Source organism: Micromesistius poutassou, assembly GCF_964030765.1.
Source record: "Micromesistius poutassou genome assembly, chromosome: 12".
NCBI classification, from domain to species: Eukaryota; Metazoa; Chordata; class Actinopteri; order Gadiformes; family Gadidae; genus Micromesistius; species Micromesistius poutassou.
The window spans coordinates 7,526,692-7,546,932 of NC_140282.1; the positions used below are offsets into that span (position 1 = coordinate 7,526,692).

General features: G+C 48.1%; 1 protein-coding gene across 1 annotated transcript in view; it reads left to right on the forward strand.

The window, feature by feature from the left end:
• Positions 1-19,480, forward strand: part of luzp2 (leucine zipper protein 2) — a gene marked incomplete at its 5' end in the record, with an annotated part of 55,096 nt that extends 35,616 nt beyond the window's left edge. The window contains 6 exons of the mRNA XM_084475906.1: positions 1,881-1,943; positions 6,007-6,081; positions 6,643-6,813; positions 12,059-12,163; positions 15,546-15,620; positions 18,922-19,480. Coding sequence (XP_084332032.1) covers positions 1,881-1,943; positions 6,007-6,081; positions 6,643-6,813; positions 12,059-12,163; positions 15,546-15,620; positions 18,922-19,011 — 579 coding nt within the window. The 3' untranslated portion in view covers positions 19,012-19,480. The remainder of the gene's footprint in view (positions 1-1,880; positions 1,944-6,006; positions 6,082-6,642; positions 6,814-12,058; positions 12,164-15,545; positions 15,621-18,921) is intronic.
• Positions 19,481-20,241: the final 761 nt, after the last annotated feature.

A 20,241-nucleotide genomic window follows, 5' to 3' on the forward strand; every position in this document is an offset into this window, starting at 1 on the left:
CAGATTTATAAGGCAGATAGTTCAGTAAAAAGACAGTAAAACCCAGCAGATCCCCTAAACAAAATCAAATCCATAAACCAGAAATGTTACAAAGAAATGAATGGCTGTGTGGTCTAGAGTGCGTCGTCTAGACGAGCTGAGGCAGGAGGCGAGGCACCGGAGGTGGTTCATTATAACAGAGCTGGACGAGCTTAACGGGGAAACGCTGCTACATTTAGAGGTTGCATTTCTGACATGCGGTACGTCACACTGGCTGATGGGCGCGGAGGGTCTTACGTAACGCGGGGTGCGTTCGAGTTCCCGGACGTGAAGGCTGGGGTATGTATGTCGACAAAAGTCAAGCAACCAGCCAGCTAGTCAGCTCAGATGATCCAGTATGTGAGGGAAGGTTACCGTTAGGGATTTATTATGATAGTATATAGTTATAGTTAGTAGTATAGTAAAGTAATAGTATAGTATAGTATAGTAATAGTATAGTTATAGTTAGAGGCTTCAGTCAGAACTGCAGAGAGTATGTTATCAACAATGGATTGAATTTGTTTGCGTTTTTGTTGACACAAAATGCACAATGACTATGCATTTAATTTGGCTTTAATGACGGTTTCTGAGAACGTACGTATTTATTGGAATATAGCGAGTGTATCCATTTTTCTGTGTTAAAAGGCTATGAAGGACAGATCTGCCAAAGCAACAGTTGCAGGCTTTTAAAAATGAGCTGGTATTTGGAAACAGCCTTTAGGCATTTTATAGAATAAAGAAGTCAAAAAAACAAAAAGTAGAATGTCAGCAAGGTCATCAATTATTTTTAGAGATTTTTAGAGTCCCTCGTTAATGGTAATTAAAGATGAGAACTGGTGACGATATACTATGACGCATGCATTATCCAACCGTGTATCCAGATGGAGCATGATGTTACCCACGGAGGAGAGAACGGTTGTGTTCCTCGCTGCTCTGAGAGGTTGAGTCACAGTGGGGAGGAAAACACTCTTCAAAGCTCTTCTCCTCTCCTCGCATTTTTTCCTCTCACAGCATTCATTGTCTCCCTCGCTCGGTATTTAAGTCAACAGTATTATTTTATTATTTTGTGTATTTCTTTTAGTTCAGACATAAAAGCTAGAAGTAGAAGTTAATGAAACAACATCTCATTGTGTATTTGGTTAACAGGACATTATGATGAGATGTTTTATTCAGGGTGATATGTGTTGAATAGAGACTTCTAGAAAGAGCCATTTCCTTCCATCCACTCCTGAATCACTCTCAGTGCCGTCCCGGCCACACTCACCTCTTCACTTTTTATTAATATATATTTATTTCTTTACACATTGTGCTTACCTTAGTTGTTGTGTGAGTTCTTCCTCTTCCCTCCCAGCAGCTGGCGGTTGGGCTCTGCTCTGAATGTGATTGTGTGTTAGTGCGTCAGCTGCCTGAGCCACAGCAACGTCCACCAGGGCTGTCGCTACCAGTGACTGGGTGTAGGCTGAGGGTGTGTGTATGTGTTTGTGTGCGTGTGTTGTGCGTGTGCGTGTGAGGGTAGGTGCGTGTGTGTGTTTGTGCATGCGTGTGTTGTGCGTGTGCGTGTGAGGGTGGGTGCGTGTGTGTGTTTGTGCGTGTGTGTGTTGTGCGTGTGTGTGTTGTGTGTGTGCACAGAGGTGGAGTTGCAGTGGAGGACGGTGGGCAGGCGGCCAGCCCATGACTGCATCATTGTGTGGGCTTTGCAGTTTAGTGAAGGGAAGATTTGATATTTTCTCTCCCTTACGAGGACCTGGGGAACTCTCACAAAGGAGCCTCCCGCCACAGCTCGCTGAATCCCACACTGTGATCTAAAACCAATTCCACCATTTGAATAAGCTAACACTTATTTCCTTATCTTTCCTTTGCAGTCCAAAAAAATCCAGGCTCAACTGAAGGAACTCCGGTACGGGAAAAAGGATTTAATTTTTAAGGTAAGCTCGAATCGACGGCTTTGTGGCACTGGACAAACAAGTACTGCAGTCACCTTGAGACCGCACGGCAGAAAAGCCAATTAATTCAATTTGCAATTACACAGCCCCCTCCAGTCAGGCAACAGCAGTGCAGGAAGCGAGCGCTCCTAATGTCAAACGCTACATTCTCCTCTCCTCTCCTGTCACTCTGCCGCCCAATAACAGGAGCTGGTGTTGACAGCATATAATCATGCAGATAGGAAAGTATGCATTAGCCGTCAGGAAATTCACCCGGGATGAATTGCAAATGACGTTATGCATCGCAACCGTTCAGCACAGAGGACATTTATTATGAACATCAGCAAAAATTGCCACTTACCAAACTCTGGATTTATGTCTCGGGACGATGGAGAACGACTGCGGATATATTAGCATGGGAACGCCGCCTCTGCAGCGTCCCTCACAGGCCCCGGCGTTCCGGCGTTCCGGCGTTCCTGTAACCTCCCGCCTTATTTATTGACAATTTCTCATCCGACGTCTGACCTTTCAGAGCCTTTTGTCGCGTTAAGTTTGCGACGATACACGTTGACATTTGGCTACTTTAAAAACGTATAATGCGCCCTGCCTGACCCCTCGTTTGTGAGGCGCCGGGGAACGGCTAAAAATAGAGACGGCCTCGGCCTTCAGCTGCTGGCCGGTCCGCGGCGGCGGGCTGAGCGGCTGCTCCTTTGTCTGGACTCTGGAATGAGTGATCCGTGGAATGTTCTGCCGCTATCACCGACCGTAAATCGTTGGCACTAAATTGCATCCTTCGCTCGCCCCAAAACATTGCTATTCCTCAATGTCACCCGCCTTTCATCTGAGCCCTAAACGTAATGGGCGCGGGTGATTTGCTGGCGCCGTAGAGGAGCTAATTTGGCGTCGCTCTTTGACTTGTCAAACATCACACCGCAAACAATGCCCCTCGAACAGGAAGTGACCCGCGGCCGCTTCCTCTGGTTGGAGCAAAATGTCAGGTTTCCTCTCCGGCGATGACTCAGAACGCCCCCGCTCTGTCCGGCCTGATGGGGTCAGGGGTCACCAGGGGTCAAGGGGGGACAGCAAGGGGGTCAGGGGTCACCAGGGGTCAACAGACAGCAAGGGGGTCAGGGGTCACCACAAGGGGGGTCAGGGGTCACCAGGGGTCAACACGAGGGGGGTCAGGGGTCACCACGAGGGGGGTCAGGGGTCAAAACGAGGGGGGTCAGGGGTCACCAGGCCCGCTCTGAGCGTCAGATCAAACAGCTTCTTCTGTGACTCACCTGCACACATCAGTGAAGAAATAACATGACGTTATTTTTATAGAAAATATGCAAACTTTAACTTTTTAGGAATTTAATTAAAGGTGCTGTCGGAAAGATTAGTTTTGTGAAAAGAGAGCAGAAGATATGAAGATAAACAATATGCTGCATAGAAAAGTGCACAAACCATAGACGCCAGCGGCTGAAATGAAAACTATTCTATTAGTTCTTCAGTACTTCTTTACTTCTTCAAATGTTTAAATCCCCTGGTGGCGGGTCGCCCAAACAACACGCCCTCAAACACACCATCAATCACACCCCATGTCCCTCCTCAAACACACCACCAACCACACCCCAGTATCAACCCCACCCCAGTATCAACCACATCATCAACCCCACCCCAGTATCAACCCCACCCCAGTATCAACCACATCATCAACCCCACCCCAGTATCAACCCCACCCCAGTATCAACCACAGCCCAGTATCAACCACACCCCAGTATCAACCACATCATCAACCCCACCCCAGTATCAACCCCACCCCAGTATCAACCACAGCCCAGTATCAACCCCACCCCAGTATCAGCCACATCATCAACCCCACCCCAGTATCAACTCCACCCCAGTATCAACCCCACCCCAGTCTGTCATAGCGGTTCATTCTTACAGGCGTCGATTTGGCTCTGTTACAAACCTCTGCCAAATCTGTCAGTTTCAGACGTAACGCGAGCGGGAGTAGGGCGTCAGCGCCTGTAGGGCGCTGACGGACAGTCTGTACAGTCTGTAGAGCCCCCTGTAGGGCCCCTGTAGGGCCCCCTGCAGGGCGCTGATGGCCCAGTGGGGCAGCAGAGGCAGGACGGTCTGTAGGGCCCCCTGTGGGCCCCCCTGCAGGGCCCCCTGCAGGGCGCTGACGGCCCCGTGGGGCAGCAGAGGCGGTCTGTAGAGTAAAGGAGTCTGGGTGGACTGGTCTCCTGGTCTCCTGCCGAGGCAGATGGTCACAGCCCAGATCCTCACCCAGCATTTCAATAACTAATCGCTGACGGATGGCTGTGGCATTTGGAACAAATTACACTCAAATTACAGCACTTAAATCTTACCTACATCAGCTCTTAAGTGGAGCAGAACTGAATACAAACTTTTCCCTCAATTATAGATAATTTCTCCTTTTCAGTTTCCCTTATTTATTCAACCATAATATTCCAGAATGAGTTCCTGAGATGTTGGGGAATACGTTTTTTAACGCACTCAATGCAATCTCCATAATAGAATAAACACAAGGCGTGCTGAGTTGAATTTGATCAGGAGTGAATCCAGGAGACCTGGAGGGAGACGCTGAGCCCACCGCCTCGTCAGACACACTTCAGTGTTTCTGTTATCTCCAGCCAATCAGGAGCTCTGTTGATGGACTAAAGTTTGTAGAAGAACTGAAACTCGTCCAGAGCGATCAGCCCTGAGCCGACGGCTCCTCCTCTGGATCCACCAGAGCAGATACAGTCCACCACGGCCCGACACAGCTCTCTCTCTCTCTCTCTCTCTCTCTCTCTCTATCTCTATCTCTCTCTCTCTCTCTCTGTCTCTATCACTCTCTCTCTCTCTCTCTCTCTCTGTATCTCTCTCTCTCTCTCTCTCTCTCTCTCTCTCTCTCTCTATCCATCTCTCTCTCTCTCTCTCTTTATCTCTATCGCTCTCTCTCTCTCTCTCTCTCTCTCTCTCTCTCTCTCTCTGTCTCTCTCTCTCTCTTATTTCTATCCATCTAGGAGACTCCCTGTGGCTGGAGGTGGGACCCCGCCCGCCTCCTAGGCTGCCTGACCTTGGCTTTGAAGCTCTGCTCTATATCATTGTTAGAGGCCACTAAAAGATCCAACATAAAATCTCACAATGTAAAGTTCATTCCCAAGGCCGGTGATGACTGCCGCGGCGGCGATAAAACGATATCCTTCTGTAATAAATATCACACCCATTCTTGCTGATGAATTAATCAATACATGTAATTGGAGACCTATCACAGGCCTCCGTCGATTTTATTATACGATCTCAAGGGTGAGGGCGACTGAAGGCCTTGTGTCCCGTGTGTGTGTGCTTCGATTCATGGATTCAAGTATGGCTGTAACCAACTCTCACCTAGCGTGGCCCCTCACAGTGTCTGGTAATGTGACAAATGGTGAGCTCTTCTGAAGGCGCACACACGCGTCCGCCTCACTACCTACTTAGTAGCAATAAGTCTTGTTCTTAGTCCCACGCCGTGAACAGGCAATGTGCCACAGCTGGTTGCTCCAAAGCCTTTTTCTAGTTGAGCAGAGTGATCAGAAGTCCTCGTAATACACGCCCCACATAAAGGGGCTTAGGTGTTGTTGTGTTGTGGGGGGGGTGTGTCTCGTGAACCGTGTACTTTGTGTTTGGGGGGTGTGTGCGTCTCGTGAACCGTGTACTTTGTGTTTGGGGGGTGTGTGTCTCGTGAACCGTGTACTTTGTACTCTAAGCTTCTACACCAGATTTTTTTACACATTTGCCACACAATGTAAAAGTCGCTACCAGGGGAAAGGATTAAATAATTGTTCCGCTGGATATTCTAAAAGACTGAAGGACATGTATTGATATGAACCAGACCATAGCCAGAGAAATAACAGTAGCCTGTACACAGTATTATCGGAAACATGTTTTCAATGAAGACCCCTAAAGTGTCGGAAACAAGGCAAGTCAACACAATATTCACGGTCAAAAAGTAATAAGGTGTTTGTATTCTCTGTGTGGGCCTGATAGGTTTAACGAAGTGAGTAAAGCTGATAATGAACTGTTCTCACAGGGGCAGCAGCTCCTGGATCTGGAGCACAAGTTGACCGTCGCCAAGGAGCAGCTGGAGAACACCGCACTGGACAAGGTGAATGGAACCACAAACCACCATCACTCTCCCCCTCTCCCCCTCTCCCTCTCTTCCCCTCTCCCCCTCTCACCTCTCCCCCTCTTCGCCTCTCACCTCTTACCTCTCCCTCTCTCCACTTCTTCCCCCTCTCCCCCTCCCCATTGTATTCCGATGCAACAGAAGCAGGCATCGCTATGAAACAGTGTTTTTCTTTGCTTGTTATTATTCAGGATGCTCACAGTAGCTTCCATGGCCCGTATCACTGTAAAGGTCTCTAGGTTGTTTACCATTTTATAATGGGTCACCTAAGGCCCGGCTGCCACCTCTTGTCATTGCTTGCACTGTTATGGTTTTACTGTCAGCTAAATTAGCCATCACAGAAACAAAATGAAGAGCACAGATTCTATGCTTCTCTTTGGAGAGAATAGCTTGACCTGAATAGTAAACCTCTTCTACAGAGACTCTCTGTAGAAGAGTTTACTATCTTCCACTCTGAGAGGAAGAGTAAGCGAAAGTGAAACAGAAAGTGAAAGTTAAAGTGAATGTAAAGGGCCGGTTCGTTTTGTTCTTCCCCACCAGGAGTCTCAGCTCAAGGCCCTTAAGGACACGGTCCACATCTGCTTCTCGGCCGTCCTGCAGAACCAGCACAACGGCGGCAGCCATCGTTTCCCCGCCAGCTCAGCCCAGCTGTTCAGATACTCTCCGCTCATCAACAGCTCCAGAGTCACCTACCAGCAGCCCCACGCCAAGGTACCACACAAAGGATTCACCTTGTCATTCACATCAAGACGCTTCTTTTTCCTCTTCTTCTTTACAGCTTTGGACCAAAGATCTGCATCTTAAAGTCCAATGAGAAGTGTTAATTGTTTTAGTTTCTTTCTTGTCCTGGAACCACACAGATGTGATTTGGTCTGTCAATGGTACGACTACCACTAAGCACCTGCAGACTAAATATTGTTGTTATCTTTGCAAGTACCTGACATGTTCCTCCTCGCTGTTTTTATAGGAAGCCATGCCATCGTATAGAACTCTCTGACAAACACCAGCCATTATATGATAATGTTTCATTACAAATGTTCTGCATAGACTCTGATTTAGCTCAGAGAATAATCTGTTTTTCAACTCCTGTAGCCTCTGTCAGTTTCTCTCGAAAGCAATTACATATTTCATAGAGCAGTGTTGGGTAGAAACATGAGTATCACCAAGCATAGCATGAGAGAGAAGGTCTACAACAATACAAGGCAGGCTTAAGGATGCTTTGGTACGACCGCATGACCAGAACAATGAGACCCACACCCCAGCGACGTTTGACGAGGTGGTAAAGCGACCCGTCAGATTGATTTCACGTCAGACGCTGTAATGTGTCCCCTGTTCATGGTTACGGAACTTTTTGATTAGATTGGTTATGAATTGTAAGTCCCCGCCCGGTGTAATGGAAGCTGATACCATGCCAGAGAGCTCACCTCGCCACACATCGCAGCTCCCATAATACCCTTTCTGCAATATCAATGAAGCACTCACCGTCATTAACTTCCATTTAAGTGACTATTTGTCAACCAGATGTCCTGGATATCACCCTTCAGAGAGACATCGCCGTGGAAACAATTACTAGATATAACAATGGGGCAAAGACAGTCAGAGAACTCGCCGGAAACATTGACATGTCCCGGGCCAAGTGGCGGTCTGTTAACCGCCGTCTGCTCCCTGGCGCTGAACCCGGGGCCCAGTGTGGCCCCTAGAGGAGTCATCAAAGGGTTTATTCTAGGGAACACATTTTATGCAAAACCCTTTCACGTTTTGGGTGGATTTAGTTTATTTTGGTCATTTCTTTCTATATTAAATCTGCTTCGCTACAGATGTTGCTACTCCACTAGGTCTTAACCACCACAGAGTGGAACAGAGTGAACTGTCCCTCAGAGCTCTGAGCACCTCTTGTGTCTTCTGAATCCTGTCTACTCCTAACCCTTATCACAGAGATGTCCTTAGCTTCTTTTTGCTTCTTCTTCCTCCTGAAATACTTCTGTGGCAGTCGCTTTTAACTCATCAAGCCGACTGTAAGAACCTTGTGCCCTATCTGCCATCTATGATCCTGGTGAGAAATTCTCTTTAAGAGGCTTTTCTTTCATCAATGGAGCTACCACTCCCCCCCCCCCCCCCCCGCCCGGCGCTGCTAGCAAGAGGTTCCTCTTCCTCTTTACATCTCTGTCTGATGCCTCAATACCATCGTCTCCTCGTACCGCTGTCACCAACCAGGGCCACGGCACAGCCGCAATGCAGCCTCACAAGCAGCCTCTCAAAGCAGCCTCACCAAGCAGCCTCACCAAGCAGCCTCACCAATCAGCCTCACCAAGCAGCCTCTCAAAGCAGCCTCACCAAGCAGCCTCTCAAAGCAGCCTCTCAAAGCCCTCCATACTGACGCCTCTCAGCCTCTCAGCCTCCGTACTGACCCCCTATCAGCCACTCAGCCTCCGTACCGATCCCCTCTCAGCCTCTCAGCCTCTCAGCCTCTCAGCCTCCGTACTGACCCCCTATCAGCCTCTCAGCCTCTCAGCCTCTACTGTACACACAAACCTGATACCCTCGAATCACTTTTCATGCAGGGAGGAGAAAAAAGAAGAAGGAGACGAGTTCATTCCAGACTGAGCCAAACAGACACAAGCAGCCAGTTAGGATCGCTTCCCACCACAATTACACGCTGCGGCATCGATAGCGCGCTAATTAAGTTATTGTGTGCTGCCAACGCTCATGATGTACGCTGACAAACGTTACAGAGACATGCAGACCTGGAGTCAGCCGCCCTCTTATGATGACGGGCGTTACAGAGGCATGGCGGGCTCTTCTGGAGTCAGTCGCCCCGCTATGATGACGGGCGTTACAGAGGCATGGCGGGCTGTTCTGGAGTCAGCCGCCCTCTGGCCGCCTGTAGAGGACGCGCCGCCGTAATTGCTGTGGTCCTGGAGTCTGGTCCCTTCTGATTTATTCAGCGGAGCCCTGCTGAAGTACGGTGACTCCTGGCCCTTGCTGCGGTGCGTGGGATCAGAGGGGGGTGAAGGTGTTGTTGTCGGGGGGTGAGGGGTGTAGCGCGGTGCAGGGACAGGGGAGCAATTCGTTTAAATCACTGCCAAAAAATAATAATCCAGCGATATCACCGAGCACAAAGAGGAGCCGGACGGAGCGGGCAGAGTGAGGCTCAGTGGGGAAGTTGGGAGCACTCGCAGGAAAGCAAATGTCAAGCCCTCAGCTCTTTGAAGACTCTGTGCTTTATTATTCTGCCAAACAGCAGGAGCAGGCTCAGCTTGCTTCAGAACATAATTAAATCGGTTATCCTTGCTTCTGCTGTGTATTTATCTATCTATCAAGAGTTTAATACTTGTGGAAAGTAGCTGAGTGCATCACTTATCACATGTTTTTTTCTGCTGGTAATCAAAAGGCAATCATTTAGTTGATAGTCAGTCATAAAAGCACACTGCTGGATGTGTTCCTCCCAAGAAGATTGTTCTGAAGTGGGACCCAGTGGAACAGGGTTCTGCTTTCTCTGGATAATAATAATAATAATAATAATACACGTCGCACCCTCAAACTCAAATCTTTTCCCATACTTTGATTTGTGTTGTTTTTGGGGAATCCCAAAGTGGATGAGGGTAGATCTATTTGTTCTAGAGCCTACAGCCTCCCCCTCTCAGCCCAACGTCTGTAGTGAGAGTTACTGTGATGGCCGTTAGGCTCTGGTAAACACTGCAGATAAGCAGAGTGTTTACCTTAGCCTTACCTTATACACTCACACACACACACTCACACATGCACACACACACACTCACACACCGTGCTGGCGAGATTCATCAGTGAGCTGCAGAGAGCAGGACGGCTGCTCTGTGGTTAACGCTCTTGGCGAGCGGTGATCCTCCTGGTCCGATAAAGCTCAGTTTTCCGTCTCCGTAACGAGAGATGATGGCTCTCCAAAGCCTGCGCAGATACCGGGCACTCCCCCCCTCCCCGCCCCCTCCCCCTCTCCTCGCCGCTCTCCCCCCCTCCTCGCCGCCCTCACCCCCTCCCCCTCTCCCCGCCCCCTCCCCCTCTCCCTGCCGCCCTCCCCCCCTCCTCCCCCTCTCCCTGCCGCTCTCCCCCCCTCCCCACCCCTCGCGGATAGTTCCGGTCCAGGATTCTGATCTTGATTCTGATGGCTTGCAGTTTAAAATACCCTAACAATATTAATTAGATAATGAATATTAATTGAACAATCAAACTGTCTTACGTGTGAGCTATGACCCATGTGTCCCAGACTCCCATCTAGTCAGTCTCTATCAAGAGATCACTTGACACTTGGCTACTCAATACTGTCGCACAGGACAACACTGTATATATGTTACATGGCACCTTCCAGGCCCCCGTAGGGTCTCTGTTGTTGGACAGGTGAGCTGGTGGGTGGATTCAGTTGGTCGCAACCACAACCTCATCTCTAGACGTTGATAATCCCACAAACTGCACCTTTAAAGCAATACTACTTTGTTTTGCTGCGTTAGGAACTATATTGTTGGTGGAAGAAGCATTTTATGTTACGTACTATGTATACTATAGTAGTTAAATGGTAAATGGTCCTCATTTATACCGCGCTTTTATCCAAAGCGCTTTACAGTGTTGACTGACATTCACCCATTCATGCACACATTCACACACCGACACACATCCACTAGGGTGAGACGTCTTGCTCAGGGACACCACGACTGGGGGAGGAGCTGGGGATTGAACCAGCAACCTTGCGGTTACCAGCCAACCCGCTCTACCTCCTGAGCTAATGCCACCCCCCAGGGTTTTATTGAATGTTGTTGAATTCTGCTGCTATGTAGTTTTACTAACTGTTTTATTAAAACTGTTATATACTCCACTTTGCGAGGTGCCGAAGAACATCCCCTAACCGTTCTAAAACCTTGGTCTCTCGCCATGCATCGCTTGGTTTCAGACTCTGGAGTTTGGATTCTGTTTATTCAGAGCAGAGCTTTTAAAGCTCAGTAATAATGGATGATCCTGTGAAGCCCCAAAATGGCCACTTTCTCAAGTGCTTCCAAGTGGATGTGCTGGAAGAGATGTCGTCAGCTGACTAACGAGAGCGGCGTTGACAGTGACGGGTTGACATGTTGCCACCGTATCACTTAGGTTCTCAGGAGGCCATTTTTGACCCAGTTAAGGATTGTGTGTGTAACACAAGGATTCAATAAGCAGGGGCTGCAGTGGCAGAGTTGCTTTGAGAGCCGAGTCGAGGCTTGTGCCGCGGCTCCTCTGATGTGGAGGAGAAGGGAGAGGAGGAAACACTGAGCGACATCAGCACAAACCTCTTGTTCAAACGACGCAGCCAATCAGCGTTGTTTACCCACACCACTCAAGACGATTCATAGGGGGTGGAAACTTGCAGGGTCTGTGGGATTTGCGGTGCTGTTGTTGGTATGAAGGGTGGGCGAGGTGTAAGAAAAACATCCTTTGTAGAAACGGAATGATCTGCTTGCTAGCACAGTGCTGGATTTCCCCAAATAACCATATTGATATTTAATTGTGGAATGGATGGGGTTGTTGAGTGACCCACTGGCCTGTACAGTACGTAGCATCATAACATGATGCTATTGTATAATGCAGTACGTTGGCCGTCAGCCATCTGGATTCCAGGCTCAAGGCCAAACAAACAGCAGTTAAAGTGACGTCCTTGTGCTCAGTCTGGTGACGTGTTACACCCACGAGGACTCATCTGGGCTGTCAGTTGATCAGTGGAACAAAAACAGGGATAAAGAGACTTCATCGATTTCACCTCGATCACATGCAAAACAAGTTTGATTATCTTTTTTTTAAATCATTTGTAATGTATTCAGATATTATACTGCCACAATGGAATTTCTTTGATAACCAAATGCTACAATAATGAAAGTATAATTAAGCAGCAAAGAAGACATCATGCCATTTAACCTCAAAGTGTAACCGTTTGTTGTGTTTGTTTCTCGACGTGTTTCAGGATATCTCCAAAGTCCGGAGGCTGGTGAAGTCCAGCAAGGCGCCCGGAGACGCGGGCGTCACGAGGAGAGAGGACGGCAGCCTCCCGGCCTGCCAGATGGAGGAGGTGAGCCCTGGACTAATTAAACTGTAATGACCAGAGCCCATCAGCTTCATCTGTTCACTGAGTTTCTCTTCGGGCTCCAAACAGCCCGTTTCTACTGCAGGTGTCCACCGCTCAGTTTCAGAACACAGACCTTTAGTTGTTTCCGTGACTTCGGTAATAATTTGGGTTTCGCAATCTGAACAACAGTTATAAAATACACGTGGACCCCCTGGTGCAGTACACAGATGGATAGCTGGCGGTGGCTCGTTCGTTTCGTGTAGAATCACCCACGCACTTTCCTCAAAGCAACAGCGTCATTGAAGAGGGAGACAGAGTCTGTGTGTAGCGACACGCCAGACACACAAACCCTATCTCCCAATCCCACTGGAGCACGACGAGCAGTTCTGCTGCTCTGGGACTCTGAATGGTGGCTGAAACAAACGGCCATCATCGTTCCCAACTCAACAGATTATCCTATTCAGAGGAAGCCATTGAATTGCGTTTCCATTCAGCGTAGAACCTCGTTCTACCTTAGACCAGGGATGCCGAGCTTGCCAAACGCGTGATTGGTTGCATGGCTCCAAGAGGGTTTAATGATTTCAAGCGGATGTGAGGAATGCATACGGAAGACAGAAAGACTGAATGGGTTTCCTCAAACTTGTTTATCAATAATGCATCCCGGGTCCATTGGTGGATCTCAGAAGATTGGCTGTGTTGAGGCGCATGCCATCTCCGGAGGAAATTACTCTTTGTGGAAGAGCCGTCAAAGAGGTGGTTCCGTAATGAAATCTTGCCAAAAACAATGTTCGCTGGTGTAATATAATTGATGACATCTTTCTGGCAAGCTGGTAAAAAGGAAAATCCTCCTCGGAGTGGGAGAGGCTTTTTGATCGAGATGAAAAGGGACACATTGGAAGCAGGAGATGCAGATATTGTACTTTCCTCATGACCACCGCCACGTCTCCCCTTCTCTTCCTGATGGCTCAGGGGAAATAGAGAGAGACAAGTCCTAAGAGCCCGCACTGTTTTCTCAATATCAATTTTAAAATGAAAGACAATAAGCTGTAATTTGAGACGACTTTGCTGTTATCAACGGACCTCATTTCTTTGGTCAAATATCTGTTTTTAATATATTCCGGACAAACCAGAGCCATCACGTGATTTAACACTAGGATGGCTCAAAGCTACAGATTATAACGTCAAATTATATCACAAGTTAAGAAATGAACAGATTGTTCCCAGACTTTAAAGGGCTTCTAAACACGCTGCTATACAGTGCCGCATGTTGCCCCAAGCAGGAAGAATATGCATATTAATGCCTCATCCTTGGTGAGATAAGGCCAATAACAATGATTAATGAATAAGGGCTCTGGGGGCTCTGTGTGCATTGGGCCGTTGCTACAGCTCCCAGAGGAACAGAACACGTATTCATCAGCCACCGCAATGCTGTTATTTACCAGAGAGGCCAATGTCACCGTAAAGTTAGGCCAGTACAACATTTGTTGGCTTTCTAGAGAGCGCTATATGCTAATCAACATATGGATGGATGAGCCCGGGTAATTATAATCAGAGTTGTGTTTGTCCTGCCCGGGGTGAGCCCTCTGCCCTCGGCCCTCGGCCCGGGGTGAGCCCTCGGCCCTCGGCCCTCGGCCCAGTGAGAGCCCTCTGCCCTCGGCCCTCGGCCCGGGGTGAGCCCTCGGTCCTCGGCCCAGTGAGAGCCCTCGGCCCTCTGCCCAGGGTGAGCCCTCGGCCCTCTGCCCTCTGCCTGGGGTGAGCCCTCGGCCCTCGGCCCTCTGCCTGGGGTGAGCCCTCGGCCCAGTGAGAGCCCTCGGCCCTCTGCCCTCGGTGAGCCCTGCACCACCCGGAGGAGGGGAGCTCCCCGCTCTGAGACCCGGTACAGCGGAGCCCTGCTAAGGCCCTGCTGAGGCCCTGCTGAGGCCCTGCTGAGGCCCTGCTAAGGCCCTGCTAAGGCCCTGCTAAGGCCCTGCTAAGGCCCTGCTAAGGTCCTGCTGAGGCCCTGCTAAGGCCCTGCTAAGGCCCTGCTGAGGCCCTGCTGAGGCCCTGCTAAGGTCCTGCTGAGGCCCTGCTGAGGCCCTGCTAAGGTCCTGCTGAGGCCCTGCTGAGGCCCTGCTGAGGCCCTGGAACATACACCATGCACAACGGGTGTTTTCACAAAGAGAACATTGTCAACATAGTTCAACATGGGCGGGACCAGTGCAGGAAGTCTCCAGAACACATTTAATCCTCGGCGGTTCAACACGCTCCCAGTTCACAAACAAATATTGGACTCCTGGGTTGGAATTGGACAGCGTTTCTTTGTCGTGTGCTCTTCTCCTCGAGCAAGGACCGGGGATCTTCAGCAGAATGGCGTGTCTACCAGCTGGGAGGCTGGACCCGGCCTCCCTACCTCCTAGGATCACACCCGGCCTCCCTCCTAGGATCACACCCGGCCTTCCTACCTCCTAGGATCACACCAGGCCTTCCTTCCTCCCTCCTAGGATCACACCCGGCCTTCCTCCCTCCTAGGATCACACCAGGCCTTCCTCCCTCCTAGGATCACATCAGGCCTTCCTCCCTCCTAGGATCACACCAGGCCTTCCTCCCTCCTAGGATCACATCAGGCCTTCCTCCCTCGGCTTCCTCCTCCTAACTCCACTATTCCAGGAAAGCAACTCAGAAATGCAACTCACAAAATGTTTTTGTGAGCTTTATCAGTCACGTCGAACCACAGAAGTCTCACATGGTGAAGGAGCTGTTTATAGATAGCAGCCTCTCAGCGATTACCATCCCCGCCGCCTCTCCGCATTCAGACCATCCAGCGAACCCTCTTCCACCCCACAAGCACTCGAACACAGGATGGAGGCACAGCAGCATTCAGAACTAATGCTCTAATGGAGTGTTTTGTTTACTGGTGGACTGTTTATTGGGACTGTGGGTTTTTAATGGTGGCCTGTTAGTCATATAATTGCACTATGATGTGCTTTGGTGAAAAATAAATGTCATTGTCAATAAGGAGGCTTGAGTCAATCATCCTGATACAACCCTCACATGTTTCCAGATGCATCGTATTTTTCACTTGCTGTCATGTTTGAGGCACAAGCCATCGGGTTAATTATTTCCTCGTTATCGGGGTGTTTGTTTGATATGTGCGATGACATTGGCACTGAGGTTGCTCTATCGTATGCAAATACACATCCAAAGGAAACCCTGCATGCATGTCTGATGTTGAGGGGAAAAGAAATGGACTTTCCCAATCATTGTTTTCCATGTTGGCATTTTGCACCAGGAAACGGAAACGGCAGCAAGAGACCGCTTTCAGAAAACCAAAACGATCGCTTTCCAGGATCTTTAAGGTGTGAAGCGTGTGCAGAGCGTAACCCTGAACCCCTCCTCTCCTCTGCAGACCGGACCCCACTGCTTCCCAAATCAAACCAAGGAGACGATCCTGGAGAGCAGAACGCTGCCCGAGAGTCATCAGGTAAATTAGACTTGATTTAATCCAGACAAAGGATGCTTCTGTCGGCTGCATAATCAAGAGCAAATGAAAGAGGTGTGGATGATCTGCACTGAGATATATTATTCATGGTCCAGGGGCGTCTCTGAAGACTGAAGCTCCAGGAGGGAGCAGGAGAACATCTTGGTGCAGCTTTACTCGTTTGCTCGCTCACATGCGGTGGTTCCAGGCTTTAGGTCGGCCGGGGGAAGAGCTGACGCAATCACTTTCTGTTAGCACTCATTACTTAGTGTTGGAAAATAAGCAAGGCAGCAGATGCAGAGGCACGGAAACACACACAGCAGTACTGGGCTACTGAGCATCTACTGAGCATCTACTGGGGAATTACATCCCATAAAGCAACCTTTTGAAATACGAGTGCGCAGAAAAAAGAAAATAAGTGTTTTTAGAAACATCCACTTGTACACACATTCTTAGTTATTCTGTGCATTTTCTTTCATCACTTGGAGTACACATTCTGTTGAATTCCATCCTCCTTGATGTATTCACTCTGTAGGACGGTCGATGGCCTAGAATACAATAAGATCAGCGTTGAGTCTCTGTGGCCGAGCTGTACTCACCGGGGCTCAAGTGATGCTCTCACCTTCTACGATCGTCTCCCGCCCACTAGTAATACACACGCCGCTTTCTGTGGGCTGGGTTTCCTGTTTGGTGAGAGCACACAAGTGGCAGCCTACAAAAAAGACGACTATAGGATCACACTTGAGCAAAATAATAATAAATGTCTTAGTTAAATGTCGTCTTTTATAATCTGTTTATCAATCTCCAATTTAGCTTTTTTTGGGTGTATATTTCGCAAATTGAAACATAAGTAGGCCTATGCTGTGTTTATTTTATTAGCTCATCAAGGATCCAACAACAGTGGTGATGCTGAGGTATAAATTGACACTTTTGTCATTAAAGTCAGCCCCGAGCGATATCACTCAGCTAAACAAGCTGTGGTAATTGCAACACATAAAATGGTGCATGTTTGTAAGACATAGTACCACCTTTGTCATTATAACCATCGTTTGACTAAACAAAGGTTTATGGTTCTATTAGTGTCCCCCGTGGAGGATGGTGTGTACGGACGTGGATGCATGCGTCCTCCGGTGCGTCTCGGCTGTCCGCTCGGCAGCGTAGTGGTGGACCACCGTACTTAACCCCTCCTCATGAATTCATTCACTAGCTCGGATGTCGGAGTTGCTTTGGATAATGGCGTCAGTAAAATCACTCCATAGCACATTCAAAGGTTACCTTCTTTAAAGTGCACCGCTTGTGCTCATTTAATTGTATTTAGCATTACTGATGCTCTGTTTCCCATAAGCTCCGACCTTTGAGGCTGTACAGGCTTAATGGTTTAGCCAAAGAATCATCTCCTCACTAATGGAGCCAATTAACCAGGAGGACCATCTCTCCTCCATGGGCTGAATAGAAGAGGAGAGGAAAGGCCAAAGTCTTTTAAATGAATGTTAACCTATACAATACTATACAGATACTGGGATCCTCCTAAAGCCCTGTCATAACCACCTGACGACTGGTGGCTGACTATAAGAAGGGTTCAGGCCAACCCACTGTACCCTGGCTTCTTTCTTATTAAAGGGAACCAGCTTCCATGTGCTTTGCCCTCAAACAGAAGGGACCTCTTAGGAAACCGTAGTGAGAGCACACAGTGAGTAATGTGCAGCGCACACGCCTAACAGCAGATATGTGTGTGCGTGCATTGAGGAGCGCTCCGCAAACTGAACTCGCCGTGACTTTTAATCCATCAGAGACGACATCGCCACAGAAGGACACAACATTGTATGACATGCTAGTGTGCTAATGTCCTCAATACCCCCCCCCCCCCCCCCGGTAGCAGGGGCATTATCCGCAGCCCCACCACACGCCGGTGAACTCTCTTTATCCTCCTCCTCAACGGGGGGGAAGGGGGAGCTTTTGGCCCGAGGTGGACTCCATGTTTCACTGCACCATTTAGGTCAGGATTCACTCGCCCTCTCGCTTCCACTAGGGGGAGACAAACCAGGCGCTGCCGATACGCATCGTTAGTGTGATTACGACATGAACAGTAAAAAGAAAATATTCTATTGTATGACTTTTAGAGTGGACGTTATTGTCATGTTGTGTTTACCTTTTGCTTCACCACCTTCACTTTTGCGCCACCAAATTTAAAATTAATTATCGAATTATCTTGTCGTCGTGGTTACATGAAAAAATCTGACAGCATTCCAAAATGATGGAGAAATCTTGTGGATGGGCAGGATTCCATGACCAAACAATACAACTGAAAATCTTTAGGATTTCAGAGTGTCGTTCTGCGTAGCCACGAGGTAACTGCGGTTTGTTTGACCCCTAATGAAGGTAAACGGTGGGGCCGGCCTGTATGGGAAGGTGCTGTTAATGTTGATGAGATACTTACCACTCCAGGCTGCAGACACAACGGGTCGCTGGCAGTTGGAGGCTGCTTCATCGAGTAAATACTGTTTTTATCATAACGTTGTGGCTCACTTACACATCTTGTAACTAAGAAATAATTGTGTGTCCTTTAGAAAGCCTAAAGGGAGCCACCATGGGCCAGTCCCTGTAGCTTGTCAGAGTACACGCGGCCATCACTCCTTACACACTGGAGCTATGGGGTCAGCGGGTCTCTCACACCTCCGCTCATAAGACCGATGGACGCTAAACATATTCTTGGATTGATCGCTTGGATTCATTAAGTGTTGTGCACACACTGACTCATAACTTGGAGTGCCGGCTGTCGTGCTGTAAGCCAGGCGACCTGTTTGGTATCTTCCCCTCCATGGGGGACATGGTGTTCTCCATCAGATGGGAGGCTAAGCCCCTCTACCAACACCAACGCTGGTAAACAGAGCAGCTGCAGGCTTTCTTCTGTGGTACATTTGGGATCATTGTTAGCGGCACCAGACCAGGATCAACCAAACTATTTACACAGTTGGAGAATCGAATTGTATCGTACAAATATCTTGTGTGGTAATGTTACCTGTAAAAATAGAGAAACTGCGTTTAGTTGTACAAGTACTGCGACTGAGTGAGTGTCAAACAAGGTCTGCTCATACCAGAGTATTTAATCAATATTTTATAAAAAAAGAAATCCTATGTCTAAGCAATGTAGTCAATCATGCCAACATGTCTGATCATTCAAGTGCAATTCATTTCTCCCCAGCTGACAGTTCACAGAATGCTTCCTGAGTATAAACTATAATTGTGTTATAATTGTGTTGCCATTCTGCTCAGCGTGAGTCCTTTCTCCTTTTGTTCTTCACAGCAGAGGAGCCAGACTGGAACCATTAGCGCCACTCTCCCAGACGACAGGAAGGAGGTAGATGACGGCACCGAAAAAGACAAAGCAACATGAATCTCACCCCCCCCCCCCCCCACAACCACAGACCGCTGAGTGGACAGCTTGTCCATGGAAATCCGAACCCTAGCATTATCTGGAAGATGTTTAAAGAGCACACGCTTAAGCACGCACACACAACGCACACACAGACATGGATGAACATGACAGGAGTGCACACAGATCTGCATATACATACATTGTTTGCGACCGCAGGGACACTGAAACGGTCTGTGATTTGCTCAAGCCCTTTGTTTTGAACACCTGTTTGGATCCCCATAGTAACGGCATGCATTCTAGAGTTCTTTTGAGGTAGTAATGGCACTGGTAACGTTCATGATTGTTCATCTGTTGTTTACTAAATAGATTTTAGTTGTGTTTTGTTTTGAGCGAGGACACTGCTTTCTTAATGTGTGAACTTTCTAGTAAAATCCCTTTGCACTGGTGAGGTCTGACACTGTATATTGTGGTAAGAACACAATTTTACAAAAAAAATACAAAAAATACAAAAAAACTATTAATACTTAACTTTGACTATCATTTGTCATTCATTGTAGCAAGGTTAATTTACTCCACATTTTTTAAATATATAGCCTCAAGTTGGCTGGCCAACTGTTCAACATTTAATATTTCAGAGCTCTTAATGCCTTTAACACTCGGGGCAAGGAGCCACAGACTCACACTGAGTCGTTTCCATGAGAATGTGCCATGCACTGAGTAGTTATTCCTAGCTACATTTATCTGTGTTATCTGACCTTTCTGTGCCCTTTCAATAAACCGTAATTTTCAGTAAATGTGTGATGAATAAATGGTTATTTGTTGGAAATAAATGAGGGGTTTTGTCATTTATACCGGAGAAGGAATAAAGAGAGGGAAGGATGGCGCTGAATGTGAGAGAGAATGGCGTTACAAGCAGAGAGGTGAGTGGATGTTCATTAGTTTGGATCACGAGAGAAAATGATTTCAGGTTAGTCAAATGTTTTACCAAAATGGTAATTCTAACACGGGAATTATTCGACCCAGCACCTGATAATAATAATATATATCTGATATCTGAATGTTACCCCTCCGTTGATTCGACCAATCACACGGTGCTACGAGCTTAGAAAATACATATTCATGGGGTGAGAGAAATATTAGCTTTAAGCAAATATCACAACAAGACGTTGTGCTCACCTTTCCTGTAAACACGGTGAACGCTGCCGGCCGTTCAATACATCAGCGCTCCCATTGATTGAAGCAGCTGTC